The sequence below is a fragment of the Trematomus bernacchii genome, unplaced genomic scaffold (assembly GCF_902827165.1).
Source record: "Trematomus bernacchii unplaced genomic scaffold, fTreBer1.1, whole genome shotgun sequence".
Classification (NCBI taxonomy): domain Eukaryota; kingdom Metazoa; phylum Chordata; class Actinopteri; order Perciformes; family Nototheniidae; genus Trematomus; species Trematomus bernacchii.
The window spans coordinates 1,432,835-1,458,806 of NW_022987607.1; the positions used below are offsets into that span (position 1 = coordinate 1,432,835).

Here is a 25,972-nt window from a genome sequence, read left to right on the forward strand (position 1 = left end):
GATCATTTGTATTAATGTGGACCGGAGGGAGAGGGTGACGAGCATAAGTTTCACTTTCCTTTTTTATTTCAATTCCAACTTTGGTCATGAAGAATATGTTTCTCTGTTGTCCCCGTTCATAAAGCATAAAACAACAGCATCAGAGCACGGTGCAGAGTCTCTAGATGAGTTTACAGTAGTCCCTCGTTCTTATTAAACATCCATGTTGTAGTCCGCTGTATAGAAAACTGTAGTTTCCATAGTTTCCCCACAGCAGCAGGCGCACATTTATGACCTCTGCTGGCGCATCATAAACACGTCGGATAGTGAAAGTGCAGTCGGATTCTCTAAAGTGCCGCAGTCTCTTCTCCTAAATCCTTTTGAATTCTCCTATCCACTATCCCTTAACCCCATGACGTTTCACTCCGAGGTCAAGGAATAGACGATAGGGTTAGAACTTAGGAGCTGTTTTTTTGGAGTATTCGAACGCAACCCAACTCTCATAGGAATGAATGAGGCCCCGCCTCCCACGCTGTATCCAGTTCTTATTATACATCCATGGTAGTGACAGACACTAAAGAGTGACACACACAGCTGGGAGACCAGGGGACACTAAAGAGTGACGCACACAACTGGGAGACCAGGGGACACTAAAGAGTGACGCACACAGCTGGGAGACCAGGGGACACTAAAGAGTGGCGCACACAGCTGGGAGACCAGGGTTGCGTTCGAATACTCCAAAAAAACAGCTCCTAAGTTCTAACCCTATCGTCTATTCCTTGACCTCGGAGTGAAACGTCATGGGGTTAAGGGATAGTGGATAGGAGAATTCAAAAGGATTTAGGAGAAGAGACTGCAGCACTTTAGAGAATCCGACTGCACTTTCACTATCCGACGTGTTTATGATGTGCCAGCGGACGTCATAAATGTGCGTCTGCTGCTGTGGGGAAACTATGGAAACTACAGTTTTCTATACAGCGGACTACAACATGGATGTTTAATAAGAACGAGGGACTACTGTAAACTCATCTAGAGACTCTGCACCGTGCTCTGATGCTGTTGTTTTATGCTTTATGAACGGGGACAACAGAGAAACATATTCTTCATGACCAAAGTTGGATTTGAAATAAAAAAGGAAAGTGAAACTTATGCTCGTCACCCTCTCCCTCCGGTCCACATTAATACAAATGATCCCAATACGTATGATTGTATGAAAAGATCTTAAAATCAATACAAATGTATTTATTGTAAACGTTAGTCCTTAACATCTATCACTGTGTATATCACCATTCAAACATCTTTTAAAAGTTGAACAAACCCCACACAGCTCAGTAAAGACTGTGAAATGTTGACTTTATTTGATCATTTCAGTAAAAACTAACGTTCATATTTCTCTTTTTGATTATAATACTGATGAACGTTCAAAACAAAGCACTTTGGCAACTTACCACATACGTTTTAAATTGCTTAATAAGCACCGTAACTTTCATGATATCATTTCTCGTTCATAATCGGTTGTTTCCGTGAACGGCCGACTGTTGTGTGACGGCAAATGCTGCGGCCGCAAGGCATTGTGGGGCAGCATTTTCTCCTCTCCTTTCGGTTAGGGAGGTCCAGTGGTTCCTAGGCTAAAGGAGGTTATAAAGGAAGTTTGAAACCTCCTTTCCTTTTAATTTAGAGAATTCGAACGGCACTTATCATGGCTGCCACTGAGGGACTTCCGGGTCATTTCACTCCGTTAGGAAGGTTCCTAAGCTAAATGGACTATTCGAATGCAACCCAGGGGACACTAAAGAGTGACGCACACAGCTGGGAGACCAGAGGACACTAAAGAGTGACGCACACAGCTAGGAGACCAGGGTTGCGGTCGAATACTCCAAAAAAACAGCTCCTAAGTTCTAACCCTATCGTCTATTCCTTGACCTCGGAGTGAAACGTCACGGGGTTAAGGGATAGTGGATAGGAGAATTCAAAAGGATTTAGGAGAAGAGACTGCGGTACTTTAGAGAATCCGACTGCACTTTCACTATCCGACGTGTTTATGATGCGCCAGCGGAGGTCATGAATGTGCGCCTGCTGCTGTGGGGAAACTATGGAAACTACAGTTTTCTATACAGCGGACTACAACATGGATGTTTAATAAGAACGAGGGACTACTGTAAACTCATCTAGAGACTCTGCACCGTGCTCTGATGCTGTTGTTTTATGCTTTATGAACGGGGACAACAGAGAAACATATTCTTCATGACCAAAGTTGGAATTGAAATAAAAAAGGAAAGTGAAACTTATGCTCGTCACCCTCTCCCTCCGGTCCACATTAATACAAATGATCCCAATACGTATGATTGTATGAAAAGATCTTAAAATCAATACAAATGTATTTATTATAAACGTTAGTCCTTAACATCTATCACTATGTATATCACCATTCAAACATCTTTTAAAAGTTGAACAAACCCCACACAGCTCAGTAAAGACTGTGAAATATTGACTTTATTTGATCATTTCAGTAAAAACTAACGTTTGTAGTGATCACTAATTAACTGGGTTACATAATTCACTCATGGAACTACAGGTTGGGGGTATTGTTCCGCACGGACACAAATGTTGACTGTACCTCCTGTGTACTTACTGCGTGTCCTCCCTTTCGCTTTCTCTTCTCTTCTCGGGCTGCGACCCGACAGCATGTCCATTTCTGCTGCTCATTAAAGCCAGATTTGCACCTTCGATGCACCGCCTCCGACTCCCTTCTCTCGGCACTACATTGGTGACCCCGACATAAGTCTCGCGAAGGTTCCGAAACTGAACCGAACGCGGCAAAAAACACTGTTTTTCTCGGAATGCCGGAGATTTTTGGAGACGTCCGTGGCTGCCACGTGCACACGGACTGAGGCTCGGTGCGCCCCACGGAATGGCTGAGGACGTCGCTCGCCATTCCCGCGACCTGCTAGGTATGGAGGAACCCGACTTCTACCTCGTGGAGCTGTTTCTTCGGGACATGCGGCTGCATGTCCAGGCTGCGCTGGCTAACACGGCTAGTGTTGAGCCCCGCGCTTTGGCCGAAGAAGCTAGCCGGTTCTTCCTGGCCGCCCGGCGATTTACCCCTGAGGTGCTTGCCACTGCACGCTGCAGCACCTTCCCTGGTGGGGGCATGCCGCCTAGCAGAGGCTCCGGGGCCGACGACGACGACAGCGACTAACGGCCGCCGAGAACGGCTAGCCACGACTGCTAACAGCTAGCAGCTACCAACGGCTACCGACAGCTAGCCACGACAGCTGACGGCTAGCAGCTACCAACGGCTAACGACGACAGCTAGCAAGGGCTAACGACGACAGCTAGCAACGGCTAACGACATCCGACTGTTTTGTTTTTTTGTTTTTTTTTGTGGTGCCGGAGGGGGGGTTCGATCAAGTCTGGTCGGCCCCATGTGGATCCTCTCACAATTTCGCCCACTTGTTTTTGATCGTGGACGGGACGACCCTTTTGAGCTTTTTCTGGTGCCTGAGAGGAGGTTCGACCATGTCTGGTCGGCCTCGTGTGGACCCTCTCGCTTTTTCACCACCTCGACGGCGGCTTCGGACGTCGCCCATGCCTTCATCGGCCCGTGGGTGGCGCGCTTCGGGACCCTGTCTGGCCTCTTCCCTCGCCTCGGTGGTTTCGGACGTCGCCCATGCCTTCATCTGCCCGTGGGTGGCGCGCTTCGGGACCCTGCCTGGCCTCACCTCTAACCGCGGCTCACGGTTCGCCTCGACGGCGGCTTCGGACGGCGCCCCGTCTGGCCTCTCCCCTGTCCACGGCTCCCTCCTCCCGGGGACACGGCTCCTTCCTCCCGAGGACTTCGTACCCGCCGCCGCTGTGCCTTCGCCTGCGGCCGAGCAGCGCTCCTCCCTGCTGGGGACCACCGGGGTGTTCACGCCTGTCCCCACGTCACAACACATCGACCCTGCTTTCTGCGGCCCCCTGACGACGGCCCGTTCCGGCCCGCCCCCCACCCCCCGGTGGGGATGCCCTCGCCCTCGTTAGGGCCCCTACCCTCGCCTGCGGCCCCACCCTCCTCGGCCCCTGTGGTGCTTCCTCCCGGACGCGAGGATTGTGTCCATGGTTGAATTCTGGGGGGGCTTGTGTAGTGATCACTAATTAACTGGGTTACATAATTCACTCATGGAACTACAGGTTGGGGGTATTGTTCCGCACGGACACAAATGTTGACTGTACCTCCTGTGTACTTACTGCGTGTCCTCCCTTTTGCTTTCTCTTCTCTTCTCGGGCTGCGACCCGACAGCATGTCCATTTCTGCTGCTCATTAAAGCCAGATTTGCACCTTCGATGCACCGCCTCCGACTCCCTTCTCTCGGCACTACACGTTCATATTTCTCTTTTTGATTATAATACTGATGAACGTTCAAAACAAAGCACTTTGGCAACTTACCACATACGTTTTAAAATGCTTAATAAGCACCGTAACTTTCATGATATCATTTCTCGGTCATAATCGGTTGTTTCCGTGAACGGCCGACTGTTGTGTGACGGCAAATGCCGCGGCCGCAAGGCATTGTGGGGCAGCATTTTCTCCTCTCCTTTCGGTTAGGGAGGTCCAGTGGTTCCTAAGATAAAGGAGGTTAGAGGAAGTTTGAAACCTCCTTTCCTTTTAATTTAGAGAATTCGAACGGCACTTATCATGGCTGCCACTGAGGGACTTCCGGGTCATTTCACTCCGTTAGGAAGGTTCCTAAGCTAAATGGACTATTCGACCGCAACCCTGGGGACACTAAAGAGTGACGCACACAGACCTTTTCATGACCTTTATGACCTTTACCATAGGCTACTATCATTTATTTTTCACTTTTTATAACATACATTTCTACAACATACTATACCTTTTTAGAGTTTGATGACATACTAAACTCAGGCTATTCTATAACTTTGATGACTTCTTTATGAATTTTTGGGATAATGTGCAGCGACGCGGTCATTATGGGGAAAAGAACACCGACAGGCTGATCAGGAGCCCGACGCAAAGCGGAGGGATCTAGATCTGCATGAATTACTACATTATCCCGCTTATCACACGGCCACATTCTCAACAAAGTAACGATATGACTCCCAATATTAATTGAAATGCTTTTATGGATTTAGAAAATGATTTTATTGATTTAAAAAATAGTTGTATGTATTGATTTAAATTGACATGCATCCGCTAAGAAAGATAGTCCGTTGTTACCGTTTGAAAAACGTAGCAACGGCAGGAAGGCGGAGCTTTTTGATTACAGATTTGAAAACATCGTTGCTTGCTTTAAAAGTAGCACAATTCATTATGTCAAACCTTGGAAAGTATCTAGATATCCCTGCCCTAATGCCAAAGGAACTGCACACTGAATATGTTGTGCCGTTTGATGTCTATGTCTGGACCGCTGCGTAAAAAGGAGGGTTTCTGCCCGTTACTTCTCCGCTGTTTTATTGTCGCTCTTGTCTTGTCAGTTCGAAAACCAAACTGTATACAGTTAAATCGAACGGACTTCTTTGTGCAGATGTGAGCGTCCTTAACAACGGTCAATAAATCCTTGACAGCGGTCTGTCTGTTCTGGATTAACAATGTTCTGAATTGACCAATCAGAATCAAGTATTCAACTAAGCCATGTAATAAGACTTTATATAACATACTAATCTATGAATGTTTCCAACATGCTATTGTTTGACACTTTCATTACATTTTTATCATTAACTTGACATACTGTATATTATGACTGTTTCCAACAAACAACACTCTGGCCCTTTCTCATTTCTCTAACTCCCCTCCTCGACTCCCCCTCCTCGACTCCTATCCTCGTGTCTTAGTCCCACCCACAAGAGTCGAGGAGGGGAACCGAGGAAATAGGAGTCGAGGAGGGGAGCCGAGGAGAGAGGAGGGGAAGCAGCAGGCGGTTAGAGAAATGAGAAATCCTCTCTGAGTGGTCATTTTAAAGAGACGTCCATTAATGATGACAGGAGGCACAGCAGCCCTCTGTCTGATGGACAGATGTGTTCATGACGACTTATATATTTACTTTTAATTCATTCACAGTGCGGTATAATGAGACAATAACAGGCTACAGATGCGGACACACACACACATGTATTTATATAAATATATACAATTTCAGATTCAAACAAGTATGAGAGCACTCTCATAATAACGTAACACAATCAGAGACTGGATATATCCCCCAGAGGACCCGCGGAGGACCCATCAGTGTATCCTCCGTTATAGCTCCACCAGAGAGCCTCCTCTCTCCTCTCTCTTCTCTCCTCTCTCCTCGGTTATAGCTCCTCCAGAGAGCCTCCTCTCCTCTCTCCTCTCTCCTCGGTTATAGCTCCTCCAGAGAGCCTCCTCTCCTCTCTCCTCTCTCCTCTCTCCTCGGTTATAGCTCCTCCAGAGAGCCTCCTCGACGCTCGATCCTCGGTCCTCGATGTGTATTTAGAGAAATGAGATGTCCTTCAACATGGCGCGCTGAAATCCATTTCCGGGTCACTACCGGAGGACCGAGGAGTCGAGGAGTCTTTGAAATGAGAAAGGGACTCTGACTTTTTTGTTTATTTGTATGACTTTTTATGACTTACTGTACTATTCGTTTTCGTGACATACTATACTGAGACTTTTTTATGACTTACTGTACTATGATATTTGCATGTCTTTTATGACACACACTATAAAATAAAACATATTTCGACAACATTTAATCCAAACACAACTAGAAGACATCCACACAGTTAACAAAAAACACTTCACAGCATGAACTGCATTTATAAAATTTATTTATATAGATATATTCATCTATGCAGTAATGTATGATATTTATATTTATATATAAATCTACGCATCCTGCTGTCCTTTCACAGAACAGAAGCACAACGACAGAAGCTCTGGATATTAAAGGCCAGACGTTCTGCGTTCATCGACAGGAAACAAAAACAGCCTTTAAATTACAATCACTTCAGTGACGTTACAATCATTCTTCATCTGGAACAGTCCTATTTCACTTTAACTACACTCAGCTAAAGTCTGTACATGTTTATCCAAGCGAGTGGGAGTTGTGGTCGCTGCCAAATATACCTTATTGTGTCTTAAATATCTCCATGTATTCAGTGTTTCTGTATCGTCCACTGATGCACGAGCAGAAATCAGCAAGCACTAGAGACACTGATGCTTTTAAACTCATCACAATGCCCAAATCATTTAGAAATAATCACACGCTATGGACAACAACAACTTGCATGTGAGATAAGACTTTTTAAACTTCCCTAATTCATTCAGATTTAAAACATTCATAGCAGCTTTACGTCCACATTCCTCTCATTATCGTCTGCTTTTTTTAAAGTCTTAACTCCACAGTATTTTTTCCAGCTTATCAAACAGCATTTGAATCTCCCGTTCGTTGAAAGTATACACAAGTTTCTCCTCGCTATAAATCAAAAAGCAGTCACATATTGCACTATGAATGCAGAAATACCAGCTTACACTATACAGAAAAGTGCTTCTAATGTTTATCCACACACACAGGATGCTACACACAAACACAGGAACACACACACATCGATCAGTGTGTCTTTTTACCGTCACACAGCCCTACAGTACAGTACATTTTATGGTCTCCCCCTCCCTTTTAAATGTCACTTTTCAGCTTTAAGAGGTGTAATTGGGTGGGGGAGTTATTTTTACAGTTCTTCAAGTATTAGAGGAAGGTTCAGGAATGGACTTTGAAGGCCAGCAGCTCCTCTGAGTGCATGTTGTTGAGCGAGCGAAGGTCGGGAAGTTTGAGAAGCAGCTTGGTGAAAACGGCCGATTCGTTGGGGGGGTGGTTTTTGGTGATTAAACTGCGCAGAGTTCGGATCAAAGTCTCCTGAAGCGCCTCCACAGAGTTCACGTTCTCGATGCCCGAGCGATCTGTGGAGGACAGGAAGAGATCATTTTATGTGTTAAAAATAACTCAAATCAATGATCATGTTATAATGGGTATAGAGGTTGTCGGATGCCAAACTAATGAAGGTTTCATAAGATATAGTTATATATTGGGCCATGAAGAAATGTCATCATAAAGTAATCAATCAATCAAAATGTATTTATAGAGCCCAATATCACACATTTTACCTTAGTGGACTAATGAAACTCAGCGCAAGTTCAACCAGGAAGACCGTCTTTACTAATCCATTTACTATTTTTACGTTACTACTCTCTCTCCTCTCTAAGTGATCGGGGGCGTCACTCCCCAGCTTAACCAATCACTTCGCTCTATTCTCACAAGCCTATCATAGCGCTCCGCTAACCCTTTTAAATCTGCTCTCCCCTCTGACAGCTGTCATTTCAGGTGACTCGACGCAACCCTCCTCCACCCCTTCTCACCTCCTGTCCCTCTGAATCCAGGGTCAAGCTAAGCCCCTCCCCTTCAGACCGAACCCAACTATCCATTCACCACCACCAGGGTCAAGCTAAGCCCCTCCCCTTCAGACCGAACCCAACTATCCATTCACCACCACCAGGGTCAAGCTAAGCCACTCCCCTTCAGACCGACCCCAACTATCCATTCACCACCACCAGGGTCAAGCTAAGCCACTCCCCTTCAGAACGACCCCAACTATCCATTCACCACCACCAGGGTCAAGCTAAGCCACTCCCCTTCAGACCGACCCCAACCATCCATTCACCACCACCAGGGTCAAGCTAAGCCACTCCCCTTCAGACCGACCCCAACTATCCATTCACCACCACCAGGGTCAAGCTAAGCCCCTCCCCTTCAGAACGACCCCAACTATCCATTCACCACCACCAGGGTCAAGCTAAGCCCCTCCCCTTCAGACTGAACCCAACCATCCATTCACCACCACAAGGGTCAAGCTAAGCCCCTCCCCTTCAGACCGACCCCAACTATCCATTCACCACCACCAGGGTCAAGCTAAGCCCCTCCCCTTCAGACCGAACCCAACCATCCATTCACCACCACAAGGGTCAAGCTAAGCCCCTCCCCTTCAGACCGAACCCAACTATCCATTCACCATCATTAGGGTCAAACTAAGCCACTCCCCTTCAGACCGACCCCAACTATCCATTCACCACCACCAGGGTCAAGCTAAGCCCCTCCCCTTCAGACCGACCCCAACTATCCATTCACCACCACCAGGGTCAAGCTAAGCCACTCCCCTTCAGACCGAACCCAACTATCCATTCATCACCACCAGGGTCAAGCTAAGCCCCTCCCCTTCAGACCGAACCCAACCATCCATTCACCACCACCAGGGTCAAGCTAAGCCCCTCCCCTTCAGACCGAACCCAACTATCCATTCACCACCACCACGGTCAAGCTAAGCCCCTCCCCTTCAGACCGACCCCAACTATCCATTCACCACCACCACGGTCAAGCTAAGCCCCTCCCCTTCAGACCGACCCCAACCATCCATTCACCACCACCAGGGTCAAGCTAAGCCACTCCCCTTCAGACCGACCCCAACTATCCATTCACCACCACCAGGGTCAAGCTAAGCCCCTCCCCTTCAGAACGACCCCAACTATCCATTCACCACCACCAGGGTCAAGCTAAGCCCCTCCCCTTCAGACTGAACCCAACCATCCATTCACCACCACAAGGGTCAAGCTAAGCCCCTCCCCTTCAGACCGACCCCAACTATCCATTCACCACCACCAGGGTCAAGCTAAGCCCCTCCCCTTCAGACCGAACCCAACCATCCATTCACCACCACAAGGGTCAAGCTAAGCCCCTCCCCTTCAGACCGAACCCAACTATCCATTCACCATCATTAGGGTCAAACTAAGCCACTCCCCTTCAGACCGACCCCAACTATCCATTCACCACCACCAGGGTCAAGCTAAGCCCCTCCCCTTCAGACCGACCCCAACTATCCATTCACCACCACCAGGGTCAAGCTAAGCCACTCCCCTTCAGACCGAACCCAACTATCCATTCACCACCACCAGGGTCAAGCTAAGCCCCTCCCCTTCAGACCGAACCCAACCATCCATTCACCACCACCAGGGTCAAGCTAAGCCCCTCCCCTTCAGACCGAACCCAACTATCCATTCACCACCACCACGGTCAAGCTAAGCCCCTCCCCTTCAGACCGACCCCAACTATCCATTCACCACCACCAGGGTCTAGACCCGGGGGGTTTCATCGGATCGGTTCTCCCCTCCCGAATGATACTCCTGCACAACGGGGCCTACTCGCCAAAACTCCATTACATTCATTTGTGTATTCCTGGCAATAAATATGTATTCTTATCAAAACCGTCTCTCCTGATTGAATACAGTTTGTACAGAATATGAATACGACACTAAATGCCATAACAAATGCTATTGTTTTGAATGTTTTGAATGTTATAGTATGGTAAAGACACTACTAACTCTGCTTTGGTCTTGGTAGAAAAGATACAAAATGAGTATTAAGCATAAATCTTATTAAAGCTTTCATTTTATGAGTTAAAAATAACTCAAGAGGGTGGTAAGAGATTGTCAAATGCTAAAATGATAAAAGTATTATAAGAAATATCATAAAATAGTGTGTCATAAAAAGTTATACTATAGTGTGCCTTTTAAAAAGCAGCCTTAAGCATTTGCATTTTTTGTCAAATCAAGAATAAGTATTAAGCATACATCGTGAGACAGGGCCGCCCCTGGCCAACTTGTGGCCCCACGCATATGTGATGAGGGGGGGGTGCTAGTGGAGCCATGTATTTTCATACTGTAAATGATCCATAAACAGCGCCCCCTACCTGCAGAAACCAGTACCACGGCAGTGAAGAGGCTCATCTCCTCCTCGCTGAGTCCCAGATTTACGAGTTTCTCGCTGAAGTCGAACATGGAGTTGAGGAGGTCTCCGGCCCCCATGGCTCTCAGAGTCTCTACGCCGTACCTCTTTCCCCCCAGGAAGGTGACGCTGTGATCCTTCACATCGAAGAGAGAAGCAAAACGCACCACCAGCACCTGCAGAGAAACAAAACACACCTCAAAAACACACCTCAACAACACACACCTCAAACACACCCCTCAAACACACACCTTAACACCCCTCAAACACACACCTCAAACACACACTTCAAAAACACCTCAAACACACACTTCAAAACACCTCAAACACACACCTCAAACACACACCTCAACAACACACCTCAAACACCTCAAACACACACCTCAAACACACACCTCAACAACACACCTCAAACACCTCAAACACACACCTCAAACACCTCAAACACACCTCAAACACCTCAAACGCCTCAAACACACCTCAAACACACACCTCAAACACACACCTCAAACACACACCTCACACACACCTCACACACACCTCAAACGCCTCAAACACACCAAACACACACCTCACACACACACACCTCAAACACACACCTCAAACGCCTCAAACACACCTCAAACACACCTCAAACACACCTCAAACACACCTCAAACACCCAAACACACCTCAAACACACACCGCAAAACACACCGCAAACACACCGCAAACACAACCGCAAACACACACCGCAAAACACACGCAAACACACACCGGCAAACAACCTCAAACACACCTCAAACACACACCTCAAACACACACCTCAAACACACCTCAAACACACACCTCAAACACACCTCAAACACACCTCAAACACACACCTCAAACACACCTCAAACACACCTCAAACCACACCTCAAACACACACCTCAAACACACCTCACACACACCTCAAACACACACCTCACACACACCACCTCACACCTCAAACACACACCTCACACACACACCTCACACACACCTCAAACACACACCTCAAACGCCTCAAACACACCTCAAACACACCTCAAACACACACCTCAAACACCTCAAACACACCTCAAACACACACCTCAAACACACCTCAAACACACCTCAAACACACACCTCAAACACACCTCAAAACACACACCTCAAACACACCTCAAACACACCTCAAACACACACCTCAAACACACCTCAAAACACACCTCAAAACACACCTCAAACACACACCTCAAACACACACCTCAAACACACACCTCAAACACACCTCAAAACACACACCTCACACACACACCTCACACCTCAAACACACACACACCTCACACACACACTCAACGTGGTCTGTGTTTTGTTTTTATGTTAACCTTACCGTCTGCCTCATGTTCTTATTGTATTCGTGTTTCTGTGGTCTTCATTTTAACTTTTGCTCTTTCTTGTGAAGCACTTTGTGAATTTTATTTCTGTGAAAGGTGCTATACTAAATAAACGTATTATTATTATATTATTATTTTACCTCGAAGGTGCCGGCCTTCAGCAGGCTGACCTGGTCGTGTTGACACAGATCTCTGAAACCCGGGATCTTCTTAGCGAACTCCACCACCTCCCTGACGGCGGGGGTGAAACTGTGAGAGAAATCCTCCCAAACCTCGTGTCCCGACTTGTGAGGGTCCACGTGAGGAGAAGTGTTCATCGGACACACCTGAGGAGAGAAGAAAGAGAGAGAGGGAGGATATTCAACTGTGTTCGTTCTGATGTACCCTATGGGGAAGAAATTACAAACTACATTTTGTATATTAATAAAGAAATCTCTGTCTCTCACCAGGTGCATCCTGTTGCCTCCTCTCCACGGGGGGGCGCTGTAGGCAGTGTTTACAGGACCCTCAGGGGGCGGAGCTACAAAGGCTGCGTGTGTGTAGGGGGTGGAGCCTCTGGACCCCCTGAAGGGGCAGTGGGTGGGAGGGTGCGTGGCCTCCTGGGGGCCCTGCAGGGTCACCATAATGTTGTTGTTGTGGTTCCAGGTGTCCTGAGGGGGCGGGGCCTCAGCGGAGGGGGGCAGGGCCTCAGCGGAAGGGGGCGGGGCCTCCTGGTTGTACATGAAGGTTTCCTGATGGGCCCGAGTCACGGAGCCAATCGCCTCCTCTGATAGGCTGTCAGACGCACAGGGAGAGGAAGAGCTGGTGTCCATGGCCACGCCCACGTCTGATTGGCTGGAGCGAGGGCAGGGGGCGGGGCCTGCGTTCTCTGAGGTAGCGTCATTGGCTGGGAGAGGGCAGGGCAGCATGGGGCCCCCGATCAGCTGGTTTTGGTGGATCTGGCCCACGAGAAGCTGGTTCTGGCCCACGAGCAGCTGGTTCTGGTTCTGGTTGTTCATCATGTTGTTCATGGCGCTCTGCATCTCCAGGAGCATCCGCTGCTTCTCTCGCTTCGGGATCCGCCCGAAACGCACCGCTGAGGAGAGGGAGGGAATATATTTGAGAGGGACTCACCTTTAGAGGGGCGTACGTTACAATACAATACAAGACAATACAAAGGGGTTTGTTTGTATTGATGGTTTATCCTGCAGTACTCATGTTTTATGGTCCAGTATTGATGTTTTATTGTTCAGTACTCACAGTCCCGGGACATCCCCACCAACAGGCACTTCTTGAAGCGGCACTGCTGGCAGCGGTTCCTGTTGATCCTCATGATGGGGCAGCTCTCGTTCTTAAGGCACTTCTTATACTGGATGTTCTGCTGGATGCTCCTCCGGAAGAAGCCCTGCGATCAGAGACAACATGTAACGGTCATTAAAGGTCATTAAAGGCGTTTGAAAAAGGGTTGGTAGAGGCGTTTCCTGGACTCAAAGGAGTTTTATTTTAGGTGTTTTTGGATAAAGTTAAAATGACAATGTCCTTATGTACCTATCTTTTTACCTTAAAACTTATTCTGAAGCATTTCAAAATTGTTTTGCTTTAATTAAACTGTACAAAAGTGCACATATTATAGGTACCGTGTGCTGTGCATGAATATATCAATATCACTATACATCTATTTGTGAGTTTCAGTAAAACTTTAGAACATTGGCTAACTCTAAAGTTGTCTGTTTGTCCGTATTGTGGTGTGTGTGTGTCACAGTTATGTAGGCCACTCAGCAGTATGCAGGGATATTAATATGAGCAGAGTGAACTACTTTCTCTGAGTCTCTGCTTGTTGCCGTGCAGTGACCCACTTCAACTGAACTGTGTGTGTGTGTGTGTGTGTGTGTGTGTGTGTGTGTGTGTGTGTGTGTGTGTGTGTGTGTGTGTGTGTGTGTGTGTGTGTGTGTGTGTGTGTGTGTGTGTGTGTGTGTGTGTGTGTGTGTGTGTGTGTGTGTGTGTGTGTGTGTGTACCTTGCAGCCCTCACAGGCGTGCACCCCGTAGTGGAAACCAGAGGCCACGTCCCCGCAGACTTTACACAGCAGAACCAGGCCGTTGATTTCTGATTAATGCACAAACAAAAACATCAGAAAAAGTAACCAAAAAATACTGCAAACGTGTCGAGGACAGTACATAGGTACATTTAATTAAGCACAGTAATTAAGGTAGGTAGGTAGGTAGGTAGGTAGGTAGGTAGGTAGGTAGGTAGGTAGGTATCTAGGTAGGTAGGTAGGTAGGTAGGTAGGTAGGTAGGTAGGTAGGTAGGTAGATAATACATAGTTAGATAGATAGACAGACAGACAGACAGATAGATAGAGAGATAGAGAGATAGATAGATGGATAGATAGATAGATAGAGAGATAGATGGATACATTTTGTTACAGGACCAGTGTGCTCAACATTAAAATACAGATACTTAAAAGTGGAAAAGAGTTAGAAATGTAAGTTAAATGAAAATGAAAAATAGTATATCAATCACTATAAACAATATACACAATTCTGGATGATTAAAATGTTCTTTAAAAAAAGCTCAAAAATACTGCAGTAGCATATAGCGGTATATAAACTCACATTGAGTATTTCCTTTTTATTCTACTTTATACTTCTACTTAATGCACAATTTCATCGTTGTACCTTTAATCTAAATGTATTTTTTACATGTCTACTGTTTGTATGTCTTTCACTGGTAACTGTATTCTGTGTGCCCATTATAGAGAGACCAAACGTACTTGTGATGCCACATTTCGCGGTGGAAGTGGAGGAGGAGGAGCGTCCGGTTTTCTGGGTTACAGGCAGGACTTTGGGGGTGGGTGAGGAAGAGGAGGGGAAGCTGCCGTTGGAGGAGTCGCTGTGGCAGGACTCTGGGCTGGAGGTGGAGGAGCTGATGTAGGCTATTACGCCCCCTGGTGGAGGAGAGAGGAACAGGAGGATTACAGGACTGCAGACACACAATCCTTTCATTTCCTTTCGATGTTCTACTTTCTGCAGGTGGTGCTTTCCTCTCTGTATGTTTGCATGCCCACTTCCTGCATTACATGCCCAGTATCTGCTTCACTACAGCAGCAACTGAGACGCTTCCTCCTCTCACACAGGCTGACCTCATTTCTTCCACAGAGATTAGGTAACAGCTTTATATAATGTCAGCTTCACAAGGGTGTGAGCCAGGTGGAGAGGCCTGTCCCTGCAGTCGTTTAAAGTCCATCAATGATACCAAATCTAGTGCTGAATCGGTTTTATTTACCCTGACAAAATATACGCTTCCTCTCATTTCAGTAGACATTGAATATGGGGCATTTTGACGATTTGCAGACACACATTGACCATACATAGATAACAGTGCTTGCAAAAAGTGGGATAGGAAATGTGTCGATTAGATTTGTAAAAATATGAATCATTACAATTTTCTTATTTTATAATATTATTTATATATTTTTTTAGTATATGTTACTTGTTCCTGCATACCCATTGAAGGAGGAGCCTGGGATTTTGGATTTCCATTGACAAAAAACTGCATTGTGTCTGTCGTTGCATTTGACAATAAAGCTTTATATATTTTAATTTTTAATCTTTAAAGAGCATTTCCCTGTGTTTATTAATATATAGCATTTCAATAAATATGTTGGCATTAGTAGAACGATAATACTTCTTGTTTTGTATTCATGTTATCCACATTTGATAAACCTGGAAAACTGAATGCAGAAATGCTGCATTCAGGTCCCATGGGAAATGTCACAATTTCAACACCCACAAGGCAATGGGAGACATGTAGATCAAATTAAATCAGATATTTTAACGTATGTAAGTCTTAAACTTCTAGTAAATGTCATGAATGTATTCAAAAGCATTCATTTTAGTTTTTTTAAGGGAATGTAACACACTATGTATTTGAAAATATCTAATTTCAATAAATATACAATGTTAATATCAACCCCAGTGTTTAGATTATACATCATTACATGAACACTGGGTAACATGTCATTTCTAGAGATATTCTACAACCAACGACCCTGAATAACACTGTATAACCTACAACGAGCATCGTGTATCCCATTATCCCCATGGTCCTTGAAAGCAGCACACACTATGAAAGTTTTCTTTTTTTTTTTAAAACACGCCCCCACGTGGTGCATACATGTTTTTTTTCCCGGGGTAACTGGGTCAGCGCAGGCCTCACGTGTACCCGCGGCGAGACGTCACACAATCTGACGGATGGAATTATGCAACGGCGCCTTTCAGCCAATCAGAGACGACGTAAGGGGAGCGTAAACACAGGTGCACATGGCTAGGCTGCTGGGTCCATGTGAGGACAGAGGACTGCAGTGCTGACCCAGTAATAACAACACAATACTAGCAATAACCTTTATATATATTACCACAAGTACCTTATTTAATATTTAACATAATTAATCTTTAAACAGAGACTTTAAAAAATGTAATACAAGCCGGTTTCCCATTTCCATTTAAATGTGAATTAAATCCCACTTACCAGCTTTGGTCGACTCCATATCCGTTATTTTGTGTATTTTCTGGGGGGTTTTCCTCCTCCTGTGCTACCTCAGTGCTGAAGCCGTGTTTTCTGTGTTTGTGTTCAGCAACTGGGAAGTCGCTGATTTATCCCGGTGGAAAAAAATCGCTATAACATTGAAATGAACCACACCTAAACCTGGCAATTAAAATAAACAATGCGAAATAAATACCCCGTCAGTGACAGACTCGATATTAGAAATATGGGTTTGAAACGACAGCAAAATGGCCGGTCTCTCGTCCTGGATGCTGTTTCTTTGCTAAATTCCGGCAGGAAATAAAACCGCAGCTCGAGATTTTTCTGTGTTTTTTGGATTTAAATGGAGGTATTCCGCTTCCCATTGACAGAAACAGGCTGGATGCAGAGAAGCAGCTCGGCTCCTGGTTGTTCAGATGCTGTTTCTGGTCTGGTGTGAAGCCATGTGACCCAGAAACAGCCTCACATCCCGGCTCCTCCCCTCAAAGTAACCCACTGACACACTTTCTGAACCGGCACCGGATCATGTTATATATCCCCCGTTATATAGCCGGTAAAACCTCTAATTATACATCCATGTGTAATTAGAGGTAGAGGGGGGAGGAGTACTCAGATCTGGTGCTTTAGTAAAAGTAGAAGTACTCAGATCTGGTGCTTTAGTAAAAGTAGAAGTACTCAGATCTGGTGCTTTAGTAAAAGTAGAAGTACTCAGATGTTGTAATTTAGTAAAAGTAGAAGTACTCAGATCTGGTACATCAGTAAAATAAGAAATACTCGTCAGAACTGGTACTTGAACTCAGCTATTGTACTTGAGTAAAAGTAGAATTACTCAGATCTTGTACTTCAGTAAAAGTAGAAGTACTCAGGTCTTGTACTTGAGTAAAAGTAGAAGTACTCCGATCTTGTACTTGAGTAAAAGTAGAAGTACTACGATCTTGTAGATCCTGTACTTAAGTAAAAGTAGAAGTACTCAGATCTTGTAGATCCTGTATTTAAGTAAAAGTAGAAGTACTCAGATCTTCTGATTAAAGTCTGATTTAAGAGATGATTATATTTCACATCATTAATCCAAATCTGTAAAGTAACTAAAGGTATTAAATACATGTAGTGGAGTAAAAGTACAAAGTAGCATTAAATGTAAATAATCGTACTACTAATACGTAATACTTGTACTTTTCTTGAGTAAGATAAGATAGATCAATAAAGTACTTCTTATCTATCTTATCTTATCTTACTCAAGAAAAGTATAAGTACCTCAAAATTGGACTCAAGTACTTAGTTACTTTACACCTCTGCATAATGCTCAACCTTAATGGTTAGCATTTACATCTGTATTAAAGTACATGACAGGAAACTTGATTAAAGTGTTTTGTGAATTCCTGACGTAGGAGAACCTGCAGATGCAACACAATAAATAAAATGTCATTTCTTATTTTCAGGTTAAATGCTGCTGCAGTGATTCAGCTACGTAAGGAAATGAGGCAGCACCAAAATAACTGAGATTTCTAAAAACAGAATCAGGGGATCAGAGTTTTATAATTTTGATTAAAATAATATTTATGAGTCTGTGAGCATACACAGATTTTAGTGCAGAATCCTGTTCAGAATCTGTTTTTTCGCTACCAGTTATAACAGTTATCAGTAGTATTGTTTTTAAAGTTTTTTAAATGGTCTCAACATTGACAAAAAATAAGTAGAAGTACCTCATCATTTTACATAAGCACTTAAAGGTCCGCTATTATGCAAAATCCACTTCTTCATGTGTATTCTAGTAAATTGTCAACGGGGGTGGGAGATGCTAGTGACTTATCCGACCGGCCCACATTGGTACCGGCCCATCGGGATTTGTCCCGAACGTCCTGATGGCCAGTCTGCCACTGCCCCTCTGTGTAAAGAGACTCTCTCTTTACTCAGAGGGGACACATGTCTCTACATCAACATGTGTCCCCTCTTCTTCATGTCTCTTCTTCATCAACATGTGTCCCCTCTTCTTCATGTCTCTTCTACATCAACATGTGTCCCCTCTTCTACATGTCTCTTCTACATCAACATGTGTCCCCTCTTCTTCATGTCTCTTCTTCATCAACATGTGTCCCCTCTTCTTCATGTCTCTTCTACAGCAACATGTGTCCCCTCTTCTTCATGTCTCTTCTCCATCAACATGTGTCCCCTCTTCTTCATGTCTCTTCTACATCAACATGTGTCCCCTCTTCTTCATGTCTCTTCTACATCAACATGTGTCCCCTCTTCTTGTCTCTTCTACATCAACATGTGTCCCCTCTTCTTCATGTCTCTTCTACATCAACATGTGTCCCCTCTTCTTCATGTCTCTTCTACATCAACATGTGTCCCCTCTTCTTCATGTCTCTTCTTCATCAACATGTGTCCCCTCTTCTTCATGTCTCTTCTACAGCAACATGTGTCCCCTCTTCTTCATGTCTCTTCTACATCAACATGTGTCCCCTCTTCTTCATGTCTCTTCTACATCAACATGTGTCCCCTCTTCTTCATGTCTCTTCTACAGCAACATGTGTCCCCTCTTCTTCATGTCTCTTCTACAGCAACATGTGTCCCCTCTTCTTCATGTCTCTTCTACATCAACATGTGTCCCCTCTTCTTCATGTCTCTTCTACAGCAACATGTGTCCCCTCTTCTTCATGTCTCTTCTACATCAACATGTGTCCCCTCTTCTTCATGTCTCTTCTACATCAACATGTGTCCCCTCTTCTTCATGTCTCTTCTACAGCAACATGTGTCCCCTCTTCTTCATGTCTCTTCTACATCAACATGTGTCCCCTCTTCTTCATGTCTCTTCTACATCAACATGTGTCCCCCTCTTCTTCATGTCTCTTCTACAGCAACATGTGTCCCCTCTTCTTCATGTCTCTTCTACATCAACATGTGTCCCCTCTTCTTCATGTCTCTTCTTCATCAACATGTGTCCCCTCTTCTTCATGTCTCTTCTTCATCAACATGTGTCCCCTCTTCTTCATGTCTCTTCTCCATCAACATGTGTCCCCTCTTCTTCATGTCTCTTCTACATCAACATGTGTCCCCTCTTCTTCATGTCTCTTCTCCATCAACATGTGTCCCCTCTTCTTCATGTCTCTTCTTCATCAACATGTGTCCCCTCTTCTTCATGTCTCTTCTACATCAACATGTGTCCCCTCTTCTTCATGTCTCTTCTACATCAACATGTGTCCCCTCTTCTTCATGTCTCTTCTACATCAACATGTGTCCCCTCTTCTTCATGTCTCTTCTTCATCAACATGTGTCCCCTCTGTGGAAAGAGACTCTGAAAGTTTCAGGAACAAAGATTCTCTCTCTTTTTGTCCTGATCCATTTCTATAAAAACCTGTCTGAAAATGAGCTGATCAGATTTTGGCCACTTTATGATGTCATAAATGTTTTAAAATTGCTAACGCATACATTGAAAAAGCCCTGTTATGGTCTCAAATTAAACCTGAGGACCCCAAGGCTTTACAGGCCTTTGCATTGTACTTAAGAGGATGCTGTAATGCAATGGAGGAAATCACCTACATGGAGGAATTGGATCTTTCTTCAGATCTTAAATCCTTGATTACAAAGTTACCATACAAACTCAGAGAGAGGTGGCGATCAGAAGTCTACAGGCTAATGGAAAGGCGGCACAGCAAGGTCAAATTCAGCGACCTTGTCAAGTTCATTGACCATCATGTACAAATATTAACAGACCCTGTGTTTGGCTATATACAGGACCAAACTGTCAACACAGCAAAGCTGGGCTTCAAAGCAAGTATTAACAAGAGGCCAACATCCACTAGCAGCAGCTTTGCCACCAGTATTACAAACATTGACTGCCAGTCCACATCTCCCCAGCCTCACAGCAGCACCTCTCAAGCTTCCTGTTTGTACTGTTCAGGTGGACATACAATGGATGCATGTTTCTCACTCAAAAAGAAAATGCACAAAGAAAAGATAAGCTTCATAAAGGAAAGAGGAATCTGCTTTGGTTGTCTTGTACCAGGTCACATGAGCAAAAACTGCAATAACTGCTTAACATGTAAAGTGTGCAACCAATCTCATGGATATCGTGGTCACTACACGGTTCAAGTGTGAGCTTCCAGTCCCAGTGCATTGTGGAGATATGACCTTGTACATTTCAAATACCCCAGATCCTGCAGTCATTTATCTGAAGTGTACACTTCAGATAAATGACTGCAGGATCTCAGGTATGCAAAGTGGACAGGTAGGCGAGAAAGGCTTTTTTGAGTCTCAGAGACCAAGGTCCTGTACACTTCCCATACATTGACTGCACAACTTCAGGTCTGCGATGTGGACAGTACACCTCAAATACATCACTACACAACCTGTGGTATTTGAAAATAAGGGAATGATATGTCTATAATATGCTGCAAAACACTACAGATATGCAGGGTTGCGAGTCTGTTTCTAAGGCCATTTTATTTTTGGAAGTCTGATCATTTTAACAAGAGAATAGGATCAAACTGAAAACATCGTAAATATGTTCTAGATACATGAATCATTGGTTCTTCTTTTAGACCAGAACAGACTGCTAACTCAACAGGAACTATCAAAAACATCCCAATCAAAGTTTAAAGTCACAACATTTTATTAACCAAACAGATTATTGGAGAAACTACTCTGCAGATTAATGAACAGTGAAACGAAATTCCTTCAATGCAGCTTAACGAGGCTAGCAGTTGAGATATGATATTTAAAAAAAAAAGGAATAACAAAGTATAGTAGTATAACATTTCTTTATAGATCAGGAACCATTACAATTAAATCAGGAGAAGCAGCATCTCTGTGGCCTTGTGTTGGCATACTGTGAACGCTGGTTAGAACATAAACAACTGTTAGTCAGACTTCAATTCAGAAAGACTCTTACAATATAACTACAGCTCTCAGGACATCAGGAGGAGGAAACAGCTAGCTTGGCTCTCATAGTTGTTCAAAACGATGCAGTGTGGATTCGCTCGTGGACTTTAAGGTGAATACTTTAAGAAAAAGATTTCGGTACCACTTTACAATAAGACTACCCTTATAAAGGGTTTACGAATAGTTTGTAATTCATTATTAATTAGGTTGTGAACACTTTATAAATCATTAATAAGCTTTTATAAGACATGAGATATACAGGGCAACTGTGACCGGTTGATTGCCAAATAGTGAGCCCACATGTATCCGTACTGCCAAGTCTTATATTGGCTACCTAGCTTACTTCGTCTCCTTCATCAGCCAGCATCCTTGGTATCTGTTGTTCACTGAGTTGATTCTCGCTAAGTAGCCAATATAAGGCTTAGTCATCTTGCCAAATAGTGAGCCTGTGTTGATGTATGAAAACTATGTTAGAACTGGTTTATAAATGGTTCGTAATGATTAATAAAGTGTTTACAACCTAATTCATAACCTAATTATAAACCCTTTATGAATCCTTTATAAGGCTAGTCTTATTGTAAAGTGGTACCAAGATTTCCGACTTCCGGAAGATGGCGACGTGAGTAGCAACACTATCTTCTACCTCTCGCAAGTTGGACAAAATAAACCCTCATAAATGCTCAACTCGATACCTAAAACCAGGAAATGAGGAGAGGGATCAGACGAAGAAGCCGAAGAAATAACAGAAAGCAAGAAACAGCGAAAGATCAACCAGGAGTGACAGAAAACTCGAAGCAAGAAAACAACGGACACGAGGACGAAGAAGCTCAAATGACGGAGACGGGCCACTCCGAGACACTGCGAGCCGGGCTGGCAACTATCTCCAAAGAAATACAAGAACTCAAACAGGAGCTGCGACAAGACCTAACACATTTTAAAGACGAACTAAAAAGTGAAATGAAGGAAGAAATTGCTAATCTTCGGGAGGAAATAGAGCGAAGGTTTACAGAGAATAATGGTGAACTACAGACGCAGAAAACACACATGACTGAGGCCCAGGCACGCATAGCAGAGCTAGAGGAATGGCAGTCGGAGTCGAAAGAAACAATGATTGAAATGTCGAATCAGACGCACCAGATACAGCAAGAAATGGTAGACCTTGAAGGAAGATCAAGGAGGAATAACATCTGAATATTCGGGGTGCCAGAGGAAACAGAGGGGGAGTCCAAATACGTGGAGCAACTCCTGAGCACTGAACTGGAGCTACAGGAGGGTAACGTTATTAATCTCAAAATTCAAAGAGCGCACAGAGCCCTCGCTCAAAAGCCGCCGCCGACGCTACCCCCAGGTCAATAGTGGTCAATTTCCTGCAATTCGACTTGAAAGAAGTCATTCTTAAGAAAGCATGGCAGAAGAAAATTAGTGTAGGGGGCAAACGCATATTCTTTGACCACGACAATGCAAGTGCAGTGGTCCAGAAAAGAAAGTCATATCTGGGCATCAAGAAGGTATTGAAGGACAAAGGAATACGTTTCCAGACACCACTCGCTAAAATACGCATTTATTGGGAAGCCGGAGTGAAGACCTATGACGACGCCATAGACGCCGCCAGGGACATGAGGGAGAGGGGACTCGAGATGGAGGTACCAGGCAGAGCCGCCGCACCTGTGGAGGAGAGGAGGGCGCAACCGGTCTGGCATCGAGTCAGGGGGAAGGAAGGAAGACACGGCTCAGCGCGACGAGCGAGAGAAATGCTGCAAAAATGGAAAGCGTTGGACTGTTTTGCTTGAATAACTTCCATTGAGGATTGGGGAAATATACAGGCTTTTTTTTAATGTATTGGATACCAACGGAGAGAGGTAGGCCAGTGTTAATGTTGGACATGCCTAGACAGCACGTAACCCCACGAGTTGGGTATAGTCTCAAGTCTAGAGAGGATTTCCCCTGCACCCACCAACCAATTGGGGATGTTAGAACCCCAGGGTTGGAAGCCTTTTTTGTTTTATGTGTATGTGTGTTTTGTTAACGACTGTTTAGCCCAGAGCTTCGAGGGAGCATACCAGAAGAATAACCTGCCAATACACATACATGGTTAACACTAAGATACTGTCGCTAAATGTGAATGGTCTTAACGTACCAAAGAAGAGAGAAAAGGTTATGACAAAGTTGACATATTTGGAACATGAGAAATGAAAGAGATATGGTTATAGACACTCATATTACAGCTCCTATAAAGAAGGTCACAGAAGGGGAGTTGCAACGTTAATATCAAACAAAATCCAATTTGATTATGATAAGGAAATCAGGGACAAGGAAGGAAGGTACATTATAGTGAAGGGCAGAATGGAAAATGAACCTGTAACATTGATAAATGTTTATGCCCCTCCCGAAAGCGATAGAAAATGGTTTTAATCTTTGTTTGATATTATAGCTGCTGAATCGGAGGGAACCTAATCTGTGGGGGGGATTTTAATGTGGTTTTGGACCATAATATAGACACGACTAGTCTCAAAAGAACCAAATCGCAGTTATCTAGATTTGTAAACTTGTCCTTAGGTGAGATGGGGATGATTGACATATGGAGAGAGTTACACCTACAGGAAAGGGATTACACTCATTATTCAGCAGCACATAAAGTCCATACAAGGATAGATGACTTTCTTATGAATAAGACTGATATATACAGAGTGAAGGAATGTAGGATAGGAGGGGCAGACCTGTCAGACCATAACGCATTATATTTAGAAATGTGTCTTAATAGTAGGAGATGAAATACAGTCTGGAGACTTAATGTAGGACTATTAAACTGTGAACAGAGAAAGATTAGGATGAAGAAGAGAACGACAATGGAGCAGTCGACCCAACAATATTTTGGGATGCCATGAAGGTGGTCATTAGGGGGAGGTTGATAGCGGAAACAGCATATATGAAAAAGGTTAAATCAGAAACATTTGGAAAGTGTACGGAAAAATTAAGAGAATTGGAGAACATCAGACTACGGAGGATGCAATGGTATTGGGACAAATAGAGTTGGTGAAGGCAGAGATAAATGATCTATGAAGTCGAGAAAAGGAACAGATATATGAAACAAAGCTATTATGAAACAGACCCGAGAGCCACTAAATTATTGGCAAAACGAATACGCAAACAGCAAGCAATTAGTCATATACATAAAATTAGAGACCCTTATACAAACGAGTTATCATGCATAGCAGAAAATATAGAGAACATTTTTCTGGGATACTACAACGATTTATATTCACAGCCTCCATCTGCAACAGAAGAAGAAATTAGAACCTTTCTAAATTCACTGGATTTACCGTCAATTGGCAGTTTACAAAATGATACATTAACAGCTGATATTACATTGAAAGAGGTGACAGATGCAATAAATACGTTAAGAAATCACAAGTCTCCGGGTAGCGATGGATACCCTGCAGAATGGAATCTGTTTAGAGATGAAATGGCACCGATACTCCTGGCATCCTTCAATTGGACTCTCCAAAATAATAAGATGCCGCCATCATGGACTGAAGCAATCATATCAGTCATTCCAAAACCGGGAAGGGATAAGGAATTCTGTGGGAACTATAGGCCTATTCCGATATTAAATGTAGACTACAAAATCTATACAACCATTATTTCTAAACGATTGAGTACCTTCATAGACGATTTAATAGAAGACCACCAAACAGGATTTATGAGGGAACGTCAGACCCAGGACAATATCAGGAGCATATAGTAGAACAAGCAAAAAGGACAAAACAAGATACTTTATTGGTAAGCATAGACGCAGAAAAAGCATTCGATCGGGTGAATTGGGCTTTTTTGTATACAGTGTTAGAACGACAGGATTCAATAATAAATCAATACAATGCATAAAAACACTGTATCAACGACCTACTGCTAGAATTAAAATAAATGGAAACTTATCTGATAGATTTGGCTCACAGAGATCGACTAGACAAGGTTGCTGCCTGTCGCCAGCTCTGTTTGCCCTATTCATTGAGCCTCGAAGCAATCCGCCAAAAAGAGGGAATTACAGGAGTGGTGGTGAATGGTAGTGCTGTACCCGGGCGCTGTACAATAGCTGCCCACTGCTCCTAGTACTAGACTCCTTGTACTAGGATGGGTTAAAAGCAGAGGCCAAATTTCACTGTGTGTGCTGTGTGCTCTGCATGTGTGACCATTAAAGAGGGTTTCATCCCTCCCTATTCTTCTAGTGAACACAAGGTGGGGCTATTTGCTGATGACGTAGTGGCATTCCTCGAGCAACCAAATACATCACTCCCAGTACTGATGAGGCTACTATAATCATATGGTCATCTCTCAGGATATAAGATTAATGTCTCAAAAACACAGGTACTTGCTCTTCACTATACTCCATCAACAGAGATCAAATATTGTTTAATTTGAA

At 44.2% G+C, this 25,972-nt stretch overlaps 1 protein-coding gene across 1 annotated transcript; it reads right to left on the reverse strand.

Moving 5' to 3' along the window:
* Positions 1–6,754: 6,754 nt before the first annotated feature.
* Positions 6,755–17,150, reverse strand: nr1d2b (nuclear receptor subfamily 1, group D, member 2b). Its single transcript, XM_034131136.1, has 8 exons — positions 16,660–17,150; positions 14,903–15,076; positions 14,147–14,235; positions 13,391–13,535; positions 12,598–13,226; positions 12,292–12,477; positions 10,738–10,948; positions 6,755–7,900 (listed from the first exon to the last, which is right to left on the reverse strand). The coding sequence occupies exons 1-8, from the start codon at positions 16,676–16,678 to the stop codon at positions 7,701–7,703; spliced, it is 1,653 nt and encodes a 550-aa protein (XP_033987027.1). The 5' UTR covers positions 16,679–17,150; the 3' UTR covers positions 6,755–7,700.
* Positions 17,151–25,972: the final 8,822 nt, after the last annotated feature.